Below are 17,294 nucleotides of genomic sequence, written 5' to 3' on the forward strand. Positions count from 1 at the left end.
CAATGCCGGATGCGGCAGGAGGAGGAGGAAAAAAATAAGACACCCCTTGAAAATAAGTCATAGTGTGTTTTTTTGAGGAAAAAATAAATATAAGACATGTCTTATAATATGAGAAACACGGTTCCAGAAAGGGACTTCTTCAATCTCTTCTTCTGTGTAGGCAATTGCTGCTCCTGATGAATGATACTCATTGCTTCCTCATTGCTTTGCTTATTCCACATCTTCCAAGCCAGAAAACATTACTTCGGCCTTGCAATAAGTCCCAAAAATTACAAGTCCACAGAAATGTTTACAAGCCTGCCTACTCTATGCTAGTTATTTGTACCACCCTGACAATCCGAAAGAGGGGAGGTGAGAGAGTCCAGGATATCCCAATTTGCAAAAGCTTCTCTGGCTCAGTACCTGGAGGCAATACTTGCTCACCTTAGGTGATTAGGCATGTGGGGGTTTACAAGTCTGAATTACCTGAAAGTTGGGTTTTGTTTTGTTGACTCCCCGCTCCCACCAGCCTGTAGATCTCTGCCTTGCACATATTAAACTGTTAGAGAAAACTGCTTAAGGATGTTGTAGTACTACATGTTATCATGCTAATTTTTAAAAAATAAAGAAGAGAATCAAAACCTTTCTAATTATCACAATTTAAGCAAAGTGTTTTTCCCCGATTGAATACTTCCAGTCCACTTTTTTGGCATTTCATGAATTTAGTAATGGGAACCATGCTTAAGTGAATAAGTGTGTTGCAGTAAATAAACTTTTTATATAAAAAATGGGGGTCATATAGAATTTTCTTCTTCTTATGCCTGCTCAGGGGAATTCCCCAACCACAGCAGCTATGTCATAACCACTGATGTGGATAGAACCAAGTGGGATAAGCATACAGGAAAAGTGCAATACCTCTGGGCAGGGTGGAAAGTCAATTGCTGTTATGCTTGTAGCTTACAGGGGAAGAGCTATGATTTATTAGCACTAGGAACCATCTGTCTGGAAGCAGCCCAAGACTGTAAATCAGATCAGCTGATTAATAGCCATTCAACCTACAAGTCACAGCTATAATCTATGCAAACTATTTCCCCTCCTGTTCAATCCAAATAGTTACAAAAGGTGAGGTGGAGTATAGAAGCTTGAATACATAGCAATTGTTCGTGATACTTTGGGGAGGCCTCATACTTTAACCTGGGACGTGGGTGGCGCTGTGGGTTAAACCACAGAGCCTAGGGCTTGTCGATCAGAAGGTCAGCGGTTCGAATCCCCGCGACGGGGTGAGCTGCCGTTGCTCAGTCCCAGCTCCTGCCAATTTACCGTAGCAGTTCAAAAGCACGTCAAAGTGAAGTAGATTAATAGGTACCGCTACAGCGGGAAGGTAAACGGCGTTCCTGTGTGCTGCTCTGGTTCGCCAGAAGCGGCTTTGTCATGCTGGCCACATGACCTGGAAGCTGTACGCTGGCTCCCTTGGCCAATAACACAAGATGAGCGCCGCAACCCCAGAGTCGGTCACGACTGGACCTAATGATCAGGGGTCCCCTTTACCTTTACCATAACCATACTTTAACCTAGGTTAAATAATAAAAATGGCACCTACTGAGTTCATAATTCATTTCTGTATCACTTGAGATTGTTTACATTATTTCTTGCTCTCCTGTAGGTCAATAGTATTTCCATTTTACAGATGGTGAACTGAGGCTGGTTGATTGGGATTTGATGAATGCCATCCAGAGAATCTATGAGCAAGCTAATAGATTTGGACCCCAGTAATCCATGGATTATTTTTAAAAACAGACTACATCTTAATTGCTAAGCATTCCAATTGCTAAAGTTGGTCCCTCCTTTAGACACCAAGGAAATGTGCTAAAGGAGGAAAATGTGACTGTAGGGAAGCTAAAGGAATTATAGGGAAGCTAAAGGAATTAGTTGTTTCTGTCCTTACCATGGGGAATGCAAAGCAGATCCCTATGCCTGAACCTTCTGTGGGACTGAGGCAAACAGTTTCGACAAGAGATTAAATTCTAGATTACTAGGCACAGATAGTATCCACTGAAGAAGCTTCTGTAAAATAAGTCCCGTCTCACGTTTCAAGAGGTCTTAGAGAGTGCCAGTAACATAGCTGCCAAGTTTTCCCTTTTCTCGCGAGGAAGCCTATTCAGCATAATGGAATTTCCCTTTAAAAAAGGGATAACTTGGCAGCTATGGTCAGTAAGCATGTGTATAGGGGTGATCAGTGTGTACACAGCATTGTGTACATGGACTTTGAAAAAAACCGTTGATATAGGGTAAATCCAGCACTTCATGCAACAGGTTCCACTTGCAGAACAGACTTCCTCTCCTCTTCTCCACCTCCTCTTATAATAGTAGCATCTGGTGTATTCCAGTGAAGCTGATGTGTGAGAGAGGGCTCTTGCCCCATGTCCTGGTTGCAGGATTCCCAAAGGCATGTGGCTGGCCATGGATGGGACAGTATGCTGGACTAGACAGGCCTTTGGTCTGATCCATTGGGACTGTTATGTTTGCATGCTGCCGCCGCCACCCCATCACCAACTTTAAGCATTCTATTAATTAAGGAGCTCGATTTTATTAATGGGAAGTGGGACCACAAGGCTGGATCTTTTCCTGTACGCATTTCTGGCCCTGCCCTTCGGCCACATGTTGAACGTAGACTCTTGTAGGAATCCCAATTGTGCACAGTATCTCCGCACATTCACCTGCTCATGCAAAGGTGTTCGAATTCTAGCCACTGAGGGCTGATGGCCCGCAGCACAAGCCTGCGGGGATAGCTCAGTCAACAGAGCATGAGACTCTGAAACTCAAGGCTGTGGGTTTGAGCCCCACGTTGGGCAAATGATTCCTGCTACTGCAGGGGGTTGGACTTCCAAACACTACAATTCTATGTATATGTACCCTTATCACTTGGGAGTCGATGGGGCTTGTGATGAGAGAATATGGGAAGCCAAACGGAATGTTGTTTGATGAAGAACACAAGAACCTGACTTTCTTTCTTTCTTTCTTTCGATGGAGGGAAGTTCTCACTATAATAAGGCTGGCAAACATGGATCCAAACAACTGCAAAAAGTTTAGAACTTTGCTTACTTGGCATTGCTAAGAGCTCCTCCTTCTGGCCTTTCTGTGAACATGATCACGGTGATGAGGGTTGTAGATTAAGGCTGTTATGCTTCTAGTCTACCAGTTCAGACTTAGTTCTCTGATTATTATTTTTTTACTTTTTTCTTACACTGTTAGGTGTTGTTGCTGCAGTTGCTTCCAGTTACTAATTGTATTTCAATATAACAACACCTGCTGTAGCATGCTAGCTAAGAGAGCAAGCTAAAAATCAGAAAGCCCCAGCTTTGACTGTCTCCTCTCTCATGCATTCACTGAGTGACCTTTGACAATCCACTCTCTGCACCCCTCACACCTGCAGTAGGGGGGGGGGATAATAATACTGATCCCCATTACAGGGCTGTTAAAGTTTACAACAATATAACACACATTTGAACACTTGAAAGTGCTATACAAATGTTAAGGATTATTCCATTGTTTTTCAAATGGTTATGAGATGCCCTTAAATACTGTAAAATGAATGGTAACGTTACAGGATTCAAGCATGTCCAGGCTTCTTGCACACAGTGTCTATGTGCAATACTTGGTGAGCAAGATAAAGGTGGGGAAATACAGGAAGAGGGTTGAAAACAATGATGAAATGTCTTTATTGGAAAGAAAGCTGCAACACTCCCCCAGCCACCAATTTAACCAACTAAATTGTATTGGAAATCTTCTGGGTGTTTCAGTAACATTATCTTCTTGCACTAATCTCCATCAATTAATCTTCATCATCACACTGCAACACCCTTAGTCAATCAATCAATCAATCAATCAAAACCTTTATTGACATCATCCAGAAACATTCAAAACAAATTGGCCAGTACACGTCGCCATATCATCAGTACACCACCTTAGTCTTGTATCTGGCTTAATGCAAGCAGACTAGAGCCAAGAAGTCCAGGATTTGGCTAAATGCAGTGGAACCTCGGGTTACGTACCGTCCTGCTTACAAATGCTTTGGGTAATGAGCTCTGCTAACCCGGAAGTAGGTGCTCCTGGTAGCAAACTTTGCCCTGGGATACGAGTGGAAGTCGCACACCGGCGGCAGTGGGACACCCCATTAGCGAAAGCACGCCTCAGGTTAAGAATGGTTTTGGGTTAAGAACAGACCTCTGGAACGAATCAAGATCATAACCAGAGGTACCACTGTGTATGGGTAGGGAGCCTATATTTGCCTACAGTCCCTCACGCCTCATGGAATGCAAGTCTAGAATTACCGTATTGGTCTGAATATAAGCCTCACTCCCCCCCCCCCCCCAATTCTGACCATGAAAAGTTAAAGTGCAGCTTATATTCACAACCTTATGGTATGCAGCTAGGAGCAAACAGCACCAGGAGTAAGGCAAAGCGGCGCCCGCCCCACGCATAGTCCCCCATCCTCTCCCCCAGGGCCAGGAAGGGAGAGCGCCCCCAGTATGCAGCCAGGAATGCAGCGGTTTATATTCGGGTATTTTTCCTTTTTTCTTTTCTTTCCCTCCTCCAATTTTAAAGGTGCGGCTTATATTCGAGACAATATGGTATCCTCTGGCATTCCTGAATGGCCTTTGAATCTATCTGCCATTGGAGGGAGAAAAGGCCCTATGTGCACTTGGCCTCTACAATTTTCGGCTTAATGTGCATCCATGTCTACATGGGAATTTTGTGCCAATTAGAACAGGTACAGTGGGAAGTTCTCCTGACACTTGCCTCCTCAACTGGCGTGAGTTTCGGGGTGGGGCACGGTGAAAGATAAGAGGAGCAAATGGATGGGAACAGTTGCCAATGCCTTGTCTTCTACAGTATTGAGAAATGACAAGATCTCCTTCCTAGTGGGCAAAGTGAGAGGGGGCACCTCCACAGGCGAGTCCCTTCAGCTCATTATCCTGTGGAAGGCCCTGGGAGAAGAAACTGGCATCCCAGGAGCTGCTGGGGGGTTCCATGTTCTCCCTCCAAAAAGGACGCACATTCCCCTAGTTACCATCCCTCATCCCATCGTCATCCCTTCCCTCTCTGGACTGAATGGTACACTGGAAGCTCATCAAGGCTTAGGTTTGTCAGAACATTAGAAACTACTATAAACTGCCTGCTCCCAGGGTTTCCTACCCTTCTGTGAGGCAGCTGCCTCAGGTGACAAATTCTGAGGGGCAGAAAGAGGCCCAAAAGGCCTGCCATGTTTTCTGCCCTGCACTCCCTATGCTATTCTGCTGCCCTGGTGTGCAGTGGAGGACTCTGCCCCATCACCAGTGCTGAAAATTCAGTTACCAGCCTAATCAGATTTTGCGCACAAAATCGGGAAATGCACCATCATGTCCTTTGCCTCAGCTAGCGAAATGGCTTGCGCTGCTCCTGATATCTACCCAAGTATCATCCTGCATATAACATTAAACAACCATTTAATATGCACATTCCAAAATGTCCTTGTATGCAATGAATTCCTGCAGGCAGCTGAAAAAGATGACGGCTTTTCTGTGCTGGTGCCGAGAGACAATGACATTATGTTCCCAGAAGTTTACCTTGACCTCTTCCCTCCCACTTTTTCACAGGCAAGTCAAGCCACATTTTTTCAGAGCACTTTCAAATCTTTCTTTAGTCTGGTTTCCAAACATATCTACTGCTATTTTTAATGTCTGGTGTGTTGTGTTGTTAATCTTTTTTTTCTTTTTTTTACGCTTAATGTTGGCTTGAGGAGAGATTGTCCTTTACAGGGCTACTGTTAAACTCCATATATAAACTGACTGGGCATTCCGTTGTGGACAATATGTTCTCAGGCCAGTTAGAAGCAAAGACTGATTCCTGCATATTCTCCAGCAAGGGCAATGCACAATTTTGTCGCATCACCCTTTGTCAACCTCTGGGGGTAACATGCCAGTGGCGGGTTATGGACAAAAGTGGATATGACCACCTTATACTGTCACACATGCACTCACACAAACAGTTCCCCCCCCCTTCCCTAGTCAAAATCAATGCAGTCTTAGGAGAAGGGAGAGATTTGCTTCAGAGATCAGGGCAGGCCTGTCTATACTCACTCTATAGGACAGGGATGGGAATGTCCAATTCCCAATTTGGCAAATGGGCAAGAGTTACATTCTGCCGCAAGTCAGACACTACAATGAAAGTAATCCAAAATGGTTGCACCTGCTTTGGGAAGTCGTTTGCTCTTAACAAATTGTAGTATGATTGCAAGAACAACATGTTTGTGTATGTATACACATGCACACTTGTACACATTATCTGGCTGTGTTCCTGGGATGCCCAAGTGCATTTCCTCACCAACTCCTTAGGATTCCTGCTGCAGACTGAGAGGAAATTGAGGAAAGAACTCGATACGATGACACACAAAAGCAGGCATTGTTGAGTCAACCCCTTTCATCCTATTAAGGCCTGATTACTGTTCAAAATTTCCTAGAAGGTGGTTGCGGAAACCCGTGCTCCATTAGGAATCCTTAGGGAGCCCTATACTTTGTGTTTTGGCACCCCTGCTTTAAGGATGTGAAACTACCACCCCATCCTTTGTAACAATTTCAGGATATGTGTGATATTTTAGAGAGTATTATTAGCTTTATTCAAGGCCAGCAGTGAGACAGGTCTCGGACATTATCAACTCAAAATGCAGCATTATACCAATTAAGCACCCTATCTTAGGTCACATTTTTACCACAAGATGCAACAGTCAAACAGCTTGCCATGTTTCCCTTCAAGCATTAACAGTAAAAAGAACAGCAAAAGCTACCTTTAAACATCCAGACAAAACCCAGGTAAAATGGAATATGTTAAAGAGGTGATTCTCAATACAAAAAGCATGTGGGAATATGCAGGGTTCTCAAGCACTAAGGCAAAATGCTCAGCTAAAACTATGTGGAGCAGTGTTCTTAAGAGCTGCCTGGAAATAAATCCAAATGAGACACAGAGTTTGAAAGACATTATAGGGCATTTCAGCAGAAATCAACAAAAGAATTAAAAGCCCAAACCAAAGGCAAGACCTATGGTCTAATGTGGCAGAGAGTCCTAACCTTTATATATTTGCTCAGGCACAGAATCAGTGGACCTGCCTCCTGCACCAACATGACAATGGCATGTACTACAGTAAAAATGCACTGCACTAATACAAAATGCTAAAAAGTTGGTGGGGTGGAGGTGTTTATTCAAGCTCCGTGCTGGTGCCCTTTGCTTCTCACCCTCGTTCTGCTCCCGAGCTTACACTAGTGAAAAGTCTCTCTAGAGAGGGTAAAATCTTGTAAAACACTTCACCTTGCCAAGCAATGCCATGCCAGGGAAAAACTGCACCAGTAAATTTTCTTTCTCAGATCTGGGTGGTGGCATTGCATAACATGTAGGCTTCTAAAGAGATGCTAAACAGATACTACAGATACTAAACAGATTGGCCAACACGTCTATGAATTAAGACACCCACTCATCTGATAACTACTTCCTCCAAATGTGGTTTCTAAACCTTCCCCACAGCTTGGATGAGGAACACCTAATGAAAGCTCTATCAAAGCCTTCTCCCAGATTGAAACTAGTAGAGCTGCTTTGATGTATTTCTGGGGGGGGGGAGGGCATCTTCACCTAAAGAATTTAAGGCATGTAATATAAAACTACCTTTTAACAGCAAGTTGGATCTCTGAGAAATAAAACTGCCCCAGTGGGGTTTCTTGGTCTTGACTGCAGTTCTTATGTGATCACAGCTTTCTCTCTCGTAGCCTTTTGTACGTCAATAAAAGCTTGCACCATGCCCAAGAGTTTGGTGCCACGGTTATTAACTAAAGTGCTTTGCAATGCATGCAGGTTGTTAAGAGAGCACCAAGAAAACGTAAGAGCAAAACCTGCTGGTAGACCATTATAAATCAGAGGGGTGGTGGCAGAGTTTGTGGAGAAAGATTGCAAGATGCTCAGGATGCAATGCTGACCATATCTACTTGTGGATAAACCCTGTTGAAACTCTGGGTGGGAAGGTGGGTGAGGAACAGAAGAGGTTTATTTCTCAATAAAGGGGAAGAAATGTTAGCCAAGCCACCTGCTAAAACTGGATGCCCAACAAGGATAATCTGCACTGCTGCACATTATTTTTTAATAGTATTTATTATTATTATTATTATTATTATTATGAAGCACTGAAAGTACTAATGAAGTAGCATTAGCCCTATTGGTCTATGGTGCAAATGAAAATGCCACCTTGCCTCCCAGTCACAGCTACACCCTGGACATAGTGCAGCTGCATGTAGAGGTCAGTGCTCACAGACCTGCTTAATCTGCAATCCTTACTTGTAAAAGGGTGGCAGGGGAGAGGAGAAAGAGGCTCATAAATGAAGGGGACTATCCATACAATCACAGAGGACAATCCAGCCATGGATGCAGGCAAAACCAGGGAGCAACAGACAGGCACAGGTTGGGCCCAGAGGAAGATGCTTCACCACACTTCTATACAGCTCAGTTTATGAATAAGGCTACTGTCAGACCAGAGAAGCAGAGACTACAGTATAGGTTGTTCTGTGCTACAAACAAGAAACTTGCTCTGTTTGTCACCCGTATTTTAAACTGGTCCTATGCAGATATCTTGTGAGTGTTGGCCTTTTGGTCCTGACCATTAAGAACTGGCTTTATTTCCTTGATCTAAAAAGAAAGGCTCCATCCCCCATTGTCACAAGCTAGTTTCATCGCTTTGCCCACAGCTGCAAAACCTTCAGGGGAGACGTCTGAAAGAAATTTCTCTTTCAATTTCTCCAAGTGAAAGAGATTGCCATACTTTTGAACGCACAAAAAATATTTAGGAATACATCCATCCCTCTAGCTGAAAAATATACCCCAAAGCTAGAATGTGTTGAAACCTTCTCTTCCGGCTGAATCCTTCACCAGCTTTTCTTCCGGGGGTTGTAGGCCAACAAATAGTAGAGAGATCCCATTCCAAAGAGAAATGTTTGAAGCAACCACCTATGCTGAGTTGAAGGGTCTGTGATGCCTTTCAACCTGCAATGAAGAGACAGGCAGATAAAGCCTGACATTTCTGCATGTATTATTTAAAATCCAAGTTAAGTAGATAGATGTCTATTTTGCCTTCAGCTGCTTGGAGGATGGGGGGAATCTGAAGGTGGGCTGTCATCCACACCCCTGCTCCCTCACCAGAAACCTTCAGGGAACTTTCCAGGCTGGCATGTGATACAGCAATGAAGGAAAGATCTCAGCAATGCACTCACTAGTTCCAGGTAACCTCCAAACAGGGTTTTGAATCAAAGTGCATATATTTGGGATTTAGAACTTGCAGAACCATCATGTTGTTACTCCTCTGCTGGCACTCACACAGACCAGCCTACTTACACAGTCACTGGTTCCTTCTTGTGCTTTTATGTTTTTTTTTACAGTGGAACCTCGGTTTACGAACACAATTGGTTCCAGAAGTCTGTTCATAAACCGAAGTGTTCATAAACCGAAGCGAACTTTCCCACTGAAAGTAATGGGAAGTTGATTAATCCGTTCTAGACGGGGGAAAAACACCCCCTAGAACGGATTAACTGCTTCGCTCCGATGCCTTTGCGGAGGCTGGGGGCCTCCGCAAAGGCATCGTAGCGAAGCCCCAGCCTCCGGAAGGCATCGGAGCCGGGACTTCGCTCCGATGCCTTTGCGGAGGCCAGTGTCGCGAAAGCGGTCCCCGGCCTCCGCAAAGGCATCGGAGCGAAGTCCCGGCTCTGATGCCTTCCGGAGGCCGGGGAGCGTTTCCGCGACTGGGCTGTGCAGCCGCGAAAGCGGTCCCCGGCCTCCGCAAAGGCATCAGAGCGAAGTCCCGGCTCCGATACCTTCCGGAGGCCGGGGACCACTTTCGCGGCTGCACAGCCCAGTCACGGAAACGCTCCCTGGCCTCCGGAAGGCATTGGAGCGAAGTCCCAGCTCCGATGCCTTCCGGAGGCTGGGGCATCGCGCCGATGCCTTTGCTGTGAAGAGCCGAGTCGTGCCGCGGTGCTTGCTGTACACCCGCTTCTTCTGCCGGATCGGCTGCAAGGGGATGTTGTCGGTGGCACGGCCCCGACAACATCCCCTTGCAGCCGGTCCGGCAGAAGAAGCGGATTGACAGCAAGCACCGCGGCGCGCCTTTGCTGTGAGGAGCCGAGTCGTGCCGCGGTGCTTGCTGTACACCCGCTTCTTCTGCCGGATCGGCTGCAAGGGGATGTTGTCGGTGGCACGGCCCCGACAACATCCCCTTGCAGCCGGTCCGTCAGAAGAAGCGGATTGACAGCAAGCACTGCGGTGCGCCTTTGCTGTGAGGAGCCGAGTCGTGCCGCGGTGCTTGCTGTACACCCGCTTCTTCTGCCGGATCGGCTGCAAGGGGATGTTGTCGGTGGCACGGCCCCGACAACATCCCCTTGCAGCCGGTCCGTCAGAAGAAGCGGATTGACAGCAAGCACTGCGGTGCGCCTTTGCTGTGAGGAGCCGAGTCGTGCCGCGGTGCTTGCTGTACACCCGCTTCTTCTGCCGGATCGGCTGCAAGGGGATGTTGTCGGTGGCACGGCCCCGACAACATCCCCTTGCAGCCGGTCCGGCAGAAGAAGCGGATTGACAGCAAGCACCGCGCCGATGCCTTTGCTGTGAAGAGCCGAGTCGTGCCGCGGTGCTTGCTGTACACCCGCTTCTTCTGCCGGATCGGCTGCAAGGGGATGTTGTCGGTGGCACGGCCCCGACAACATCCCCTTGCAGCCGGTCCGGCAGAAGAAGCGGATTGACAGCAAGCACCGCGGCGCGCCTTTGCTGTGAGGAGCCGAGTCGTGCCGCGGTGCTTGCTGTACACCCGCTTCTTCTGCCGGATCGGCTGCAAGGGGATGTTGTCGGTGGCACGGCCCCGACAACATCCCCTTGCAGCCGGTCCGTCAGAAGAAGCGGATTGACAGCAAGCACTGCGGTGCGCCTTTGCTGTGAGGAGCCGAGTCGTGCCGCGGTGCTTGCTGTACACCCGCTTCTTCTGCCGGATCGGCTGCAAGGGGATGTTGTCGGTGGCACGGCCCCGACAACATCCCCTTGCAGCCGGTCCGTCAGAAGAAGCGGATTGACAGCAAGCAGCCGAGGCGCGCCACGGTGCTTGCTTCCCATTCGCTTCTTCTGCCGGACCGGCTGCAAGGGGATGTTGTCGGCATTCGACAACATCCCCTTGCAGCCGATCCGGCTGCAAGGGGATGTCGGCGTTCGACAATATCCCCTTCCAGCCGATCCAGCAGATGAAGCGAATGGGAAGCAAGCACCGCGACGTGCCTCGGCTCCTCGCAGCCGACGGGCCGAGGCTTCGCCACAGCCAGCGCGCCTTCCTGGGCTCTCCTGCCCGGCTTGGGTGGTCGCCGGGGCGGCCGCCTTTCTCTTGCTGTCTTTGTGCTGTGGCTCTCTCGGCGAGGCCGGCGGCGGCTGCTGCGCCTTGGCCCTGCCTTCGTCGCCGCCGACCCCCCAGCCTGCCCGGTCGTCCTCGGCAACACCTCCGCTGCAATCAGAGTGCGGAGGGGCTGGGCTGCGCCTGGCGAGGCTGGTACAGTAGTCCGAAGGGAGATCCTCCCCGCCGGCGCTCTTCCTCGGCCGCTGCGGCCATGACGGACAATATCAGAAGAAGCGGGTGGGCAGCAAGCAGCATGGCAGGTAAGGCAGCGCCGGGCCCGGCTCCCCTTGGCGCGCCTCGGCTCCTTGCAGCCAGCGCGCCTTCCTGGGCTCTCCTGCCCGGCTTGGATGGACACCCGGGGAAGCCTCCTTTCTCTCCCTGTCTCAGAAACCTTGGAAACCTCGGGTTACTTACTTCCGGGTTAGGATGGTTCGTAAACCGAAAGATTGTAACCCGAGGTGTTCGTAAACCGAGGTTCCACTGTATTTTGCTTACTTCGTTTATGCATCCCGAAGCAATTAACAATACAAAATCATCAACAATACAGGCATATATAAACACAATGCAGATAAGGGCCGGGATAAAATTATGATTAAAAAGGCTTCTTAGAAGAGGAAGGTCTTTAAGAGGTGCCTAAAAGACAATAGACACAATTCCTGCATTATACGGAGCAGGTCTCCTGATGAGATGGTATCTGCAAGAGGCCTTCTACTGCAGAATGCAACCATAAGTTGTATATATAAGGTGCAAGACAGCACTGGTTTCGTTTTAAAAAGCAAATTCAACGACAGCTCCGAAGTCGGTCCTTGGCAGAATTTACTTTAGGCCCAATTCTTGCAAATGGGATGTGAAGATTATTAAAACCTGTATGTCACTTCTATACCACTTCAGGCAGCGAGAGGGAGTGCTCATGCATTTCCCACAGCACCCCATATCCGTACCCAAGAAACCAGCTCACAAGCCCAGATGCAGCTCTGCTGTTTAGGAGAAGGTGGAGGGAGGCGGAGGTAGAAGAGAGACCCAAAATAAAATAAAAATAGCTTACTTGCATAGCTTGAGGGCATATAATGCTTCCCCGATGTGGACTAGCCAGGCCACGAAATATCTGAAAGGAAGGATAATATGGTAACACCTTTTGTAACTGGCATAAATTAAAGCAAGATAATCACCAGCTAATTAAGAAGGGACACAAACCTGTTATTTCTCACGCAAGCCCTTGTGAAATGGACAGAAGGTGTTCCCGGAAGCAACACAAATATGCTTTGTGCAATGCCTGTTCATTTCGGTAAGCATGGCTTGTGCAAGAGAAACACACAGCAGGCTCTGCCTTAGGAGCTATCTGCCACTGCCTCTGAAGGGTGCCAAAGATCAGCCTGCCTTATTGTATGGCTCCCTCTGTACTACTTGCATGCTGAATAAAGTTCAGGTGCAGGAATGGGGTTTTCAAAAAGCAGGCAAACATTTTGTCCTGCCCTTTATATTAATGTGCATATTTCTAATAACAGAAGTTATGCATAGCCTAAACAGGACCAGAAACACTACACAGTCGTAGTGGAGTAAGGCATGTATGGAGCTGCTCTTTAACCCAGGTAACAAAAGTGCTCAGGGGAGATAATTATGGGCTGGAAAACTACTAGAGGAAGAGGTTAGACAGCCTGTCCCAATCCACCCTTCAGACATGTGTGGGACTGGTTTCTACAAGTTAAAAGGAAGGAAAAATAAAGAATGAGGCCCTGGGTCCATTGTTAGAAATTCTACAATTCTATGACTCTATAATCTCACCACTGAGCCTAGGGCTTGCTGACCAGAAGGTCGGCGGTTCGAATCCCTGTGACGGGGTGAGCACCCGTTGCTTGGTCCCAGCTCCTGCCAACCTAGCAATTCGAAAGCATATCAAAATGCAAGTAGATAAATAGGAACCGCTACAGCGGGAAGGTAAACGGTGTTTCCATGTGCTGCTCTGGTTTGCCAGACACGGCTTTGTCATGCTGGCCACATGACCTGGAAGCTGTACGCCGGCTCCCTCGGCCAATAATGCGAGATGAGCGCGCAACCCCAGAGTCGGTCACGACTGGACCTAATGGTCAGGGGTCCCTTTATAATCTCAAATACATTGCTTGACTCTTACTTGTCCCTCCCAATATGCAAGGAGAAACACATACATATGGCTGCATATTATATTTCACCACCCACCCATCTGGGAATGGTGGTACAGGCCTCGGGATCCAACAAACTTGTTGGGTGAGCAGTAGCAGTGTGAATAAGAAGAAGATGAGAATTCAGCTTACCCCGTATTTAAAAGAGTTTTATGGTTCTCCACCAAATATTTAGTGAAGGTGCCTAATGGTCCCAGATAGCCGTAGGGGATTGTTGAGGGTGACAAGACTGTCCACTGAGGTGTGCAGGGGGGGGGAGAGAAAAAGAGAAAGATATACATTTAAGTAAGCATACAGTAGATATTTGCTTTATTTACGTCAGCTATACCACTTAATATTCCAAATTCCTAAGTGGCATATAAACATGTCAACATAACCCATCATCCGGCAACATCAGAATTCACAACATTTGTTTTTATCCCCCAGTATCCATATGTAATATATGAAATTCGGGGACATCAATACAATGTGGCACAACCCAGAAATTAGCAGCCATTTGACAATGCAGGGTGTGGAGGACACTGAAACACTGAACTTAGGCAAGAGAGACCGCAGCTGATAAGATCTTGGTCTAGATCCCCCTAAAAAAAAAATCACAATTATCATATAATGTACTTCCAGAATAAACCTCACCAGTACAGTGTGTGCTATGCATTAAAGCTAAGAGTGCACTACGACAGAAAACATAGAAAACATACCAGTACATTTATACAGTCATACTTCGGTTTAAATACGCTTCATGTGCATGCACACGAAAGCTCATACCAAAATAAAAAGTTAGTTGGTCTTTAAGGTGCTGCTGGAAGGAATTTTTTTTATTTTGTTTCAAGATTCTGGGGTGCATTTAGTTTTTGTTTTTCAGCTCATTCATTTCAGTGGAAGAGTTTCAACACCTGCTTTAGGCATCTATCTACCCTGTGCCCAGTTGCAGTGGAGTAAAGTGCCCACTGAACTCAATGGGACGCCCTTCTGAATACTGTAAATTCTCCCCGTGAAATAAATTTGACTTTTTTAAAAAAAAAACACGCTTGATTTTGGCGGGCTCTTCCCTAACATCTTCAAAGCTACGGTACGTACATAGGGATCCCCTCCAGGGGTCCCCTCCAAGCCTTCCCATCTCTAGCTCCCACGGCAAAAGAGACATACTGTAACTCAGCCCGTGGAGCACGAGGACTTTAACATCCAGGTCGCGGGTTAAAGTCTCGTCAGGCGAAATGTTCCGGGTTGGACTATGATCCCCCCCCCCGAGGGTGCCCTTTGGATCCGTGGCGCCCCGCGCTCTCCCGCACCGGGTGCCCCGGGAGCCTCCAGGGAGGCTGCGCTCACCCCGTAGTAGATCATGCCGGCCAGGATCGCCACCATCCAGAACGGCTTGGTGCGTCGGAAGTAATCGGCGCGGTGCCCTGCCTGGGAGTCCATCGAGCCCGCTACTCTCCTCATCTCTTCGGCGACCGAGGCTGTTCCTGCCGGCTCTTGTGAGCGGAGGGGCGTGGCGACAGCGCTGTATTTGCATACGCCGCCTGCGTCACAAAGAGGGAATTGTTGTTACGCTCAGAGCAGGCGCGGGAAGGAGGAGGGGAGGAGGGGGGTTGGATTAGGAGGGATCGGCGGGACGCTCTGCTGCAGGATCAGCGCTGCTACCTGCTGCTACCGCTTTCCTCCTCTCGCGTATCTCCGGCAACCGCTTGGGCCGTAAAGTAAAGTGCGAGTCTTTGTGGCAAACTGCTGGCGGCAATTCGTACAATTGGAGAGTTGGAAGGGGGTCCCGCAAGGGTGGGTCATCTAGTCCAACCCCGCCTGCAGTGCAGGAATCCCACCGAAAGCCATCCCTGGGTCATAGCTGTCAAGTCCCCCCCCCCTTTTAAGGGAAATTCCCCTATGCTGAATAGGCTTCCTCACGAGAAAAGGGAAAACTTGACAGCTGTGCCCTGGGTGGGCTCGGACCCACGACCCTGAGATTAAGAGTCCCATGCGCTACCAGCTGAGCTGCCCGTGGTGGTGCAGTACTGCCATGCACACCTCATTCATACAAAATCACCACCCACTCATTCCCTTTCTGGAGTTTGCACACTCACTGAGTCCCTATCCATAATGTGCTTATTCCCTGTTCTTTCCTTTTCCAGTGCCCAGTGCTTGACCCCCCTCTTGCTTCCTTCTCTTCTTTAATAAAACAAAAACTGTGCCAGGTTTCGTGTGACAAAAAGGTTGGTTTTGCTGGACAGGTGGGATCAACAAGTGTTTCTCTTTTTTTCCTGCCAGCAAATGGTTAATGAATGGTAGCCTCTGATTGGTCGTGGTTCCAGGAGGGGGAGTTTAAAAGGAGAGGTTTTGGAGGGGCAGTTTGTTTGAGAGGGTTGGTTGAAGTGGGTTGGGATTGTGGTTGGAGAGATTGGGAGATAGGTAGGGAAGCAGGTTGAGGTATAAAGAAGTGAATGGGAGAAAGAGTTGGTTCTGGAAAAACAACTTCCACTCTGAGCATATTCTGAAGGACAGAGTGTGGTGTCCTGGAGAATTTTACTGGGAGGCAGAGGTTGAGCCAGGAGAGGTAGGAGCAGGAAAGGAACAGCCTATTTGGGACTCAAATCTAGTCTGGAGGGGAGAGATTCTTCTAAGGAAAAGAAGAAACTCCCAAACCCAGTGAAGGGAGGGGGTGTTGGGAATCTTTGGTTTACTTAAAAACGGACCTCCGGAACAAATTAAGTTGTAACCAGAGGTACCACTGTATTTCATAAAGTACCTCAGGAGCAGGCTTGTTAAAGGGGGTGGATAACTGAAAGAAAGTATCACCAGAAAAAGGAACCAAACCTATAATGCAAAAACAACTGAGGACAAATTAAAAGTGAAATCGCACAGTATTCCTGAAGTAACCTAAGTTGAATCCATTTGTGTTATATGCAATCTTGCCTTTAATAAATCTTTATTGTTCATTTAAAGAAAACCTGTCTGAGACTCCAACTTACCAGTTATCCCCTCACAAATGTTCCCCCGCAGGATACTCTGGGCTAGAATATTAAGAGGAAAGGAAAAAAAACTTTTGAGTAAAGGATTGTTCAGTGAGGTGGGGCAGGCCCAACGCCATGGGAGGAAAAATGCGTCACATTTTGTCCTCAGCATTTCTAGCACACGAAAGGGGTTAAAAGTGCTGGCTTCCTGCATGTCACGTTTTCCAGAGAAGCCAGGAAAAGGGCTGCAGTGATGGAGAAGAGTGGGAGGGACCTGGTGCCAGAATATCACAAGTGCCAGGCTGTGCTTATCTCACAGCTGCCTCCCTCTGAAAAGCAGGGGTAAGCACATTGTCTCTGCCAAAGGATGCTAGAAACAGCTGTTTACCACCTCACGGAGCTACAATTCCTTGTTTTAAAGGACCATTAAATGTATGGTTTTTGTGTGCAGTCCAGAAGTGTAGGTGGATGGGGCTTGCAAGCTTGGGCCATCTAGTTTTGTTTCTCATAATGGTAAGCAATGCTCTGCACATTTTAAGTATATTGCTATTACTGCAATTTAAAGCACAGGGGAAATTTCAATTTAAATAAATTACTCACAACTGTTTCCCCATGCATATATTTTCAGAACATATGTAAAGGTAAAGGGACCCCTGACCATTAGGTCCAGTCATGACCGACTCTGGGGTTGCGCGCTCACCTCGCGTTATTGGCCGAGGGAGCCGGTGCGACGAAAGTCCTTTACTTTCTGACTTATAACTTTGACCTCTCAATTATTAA

At 47.6% G+C, this 17,294-nt stretch overlaps 1 protein-coding gene across 1 annotated transcript; it reads right to left on the minus strand.

Annotated features, from left to right (window-relative positions):
• Positions 1-6,605: 6,605 nt before the first annotated feature.
• On the minus strand, positions 6,606-15,238 carry TMEM254 (transmembrane protein 254). The gene is made up of 4 exons (XM_060275003.2): positions 14,899-15,238; positions 13,705-13,808; positions 12,462-12,521; positions 6,606-9,036 (listed from the first exon to the last, which is right to left on the minus strand). Exons 1-4 carry the CDS (start codon positions 15,010-15,012, stop codon positions 8,919-8,921), a joined length of 396 nt encoding a protein of 131 aa, XP_060130986.1. The 5' UTR covers positions 15,013-15,238; the 3' UTR covers positions 6,606-8,918.
• Positions 15,239-17,294: the final 2,056 nt, after the last annotated feature.

The sequence above is a fragment of the Zootoca vivipara genome, chromosome 5 (assembly GCF_965207765.1).
Source record: "Zootoca vivipara chromosome 5, rZooViv2.hap1.1, whole genome shotgun sequence".
NCBI lineage: Eukaryota > Metazoa > Chordata > Lepidosauria > Squamata > Lacertidae > Zootoca > Zootoca vivipara.

What these genes read in the sequence shown, in the direction of transcription:
- TMEM254 (XM_060275003.2), bottom strand. Translation starts at nt 15,012, where the DNA reads ATGAGGAGAGTAGCGGGCTCGATGGACTCCCAGGCAGGGCACCGCGCC. An exon ending in CCGGCATGATCTACTACGGG is followed by an intron (nt 13,809 to 14,898) that starts GTGAGCGCAGCC and finishes TGCACACCTCAG; the next exon opens with TGGACAGTCTTGTCACCCTC. An exon ending in AAAACTCTTTTAAATACGGG is followed by an intron (nt 12,522 to 13,704) that starts GTAAGCTGAATT and finishes CCTTCCTTTCAG; the next exon opens with ATATTTCGTGGCCTGGCTAG.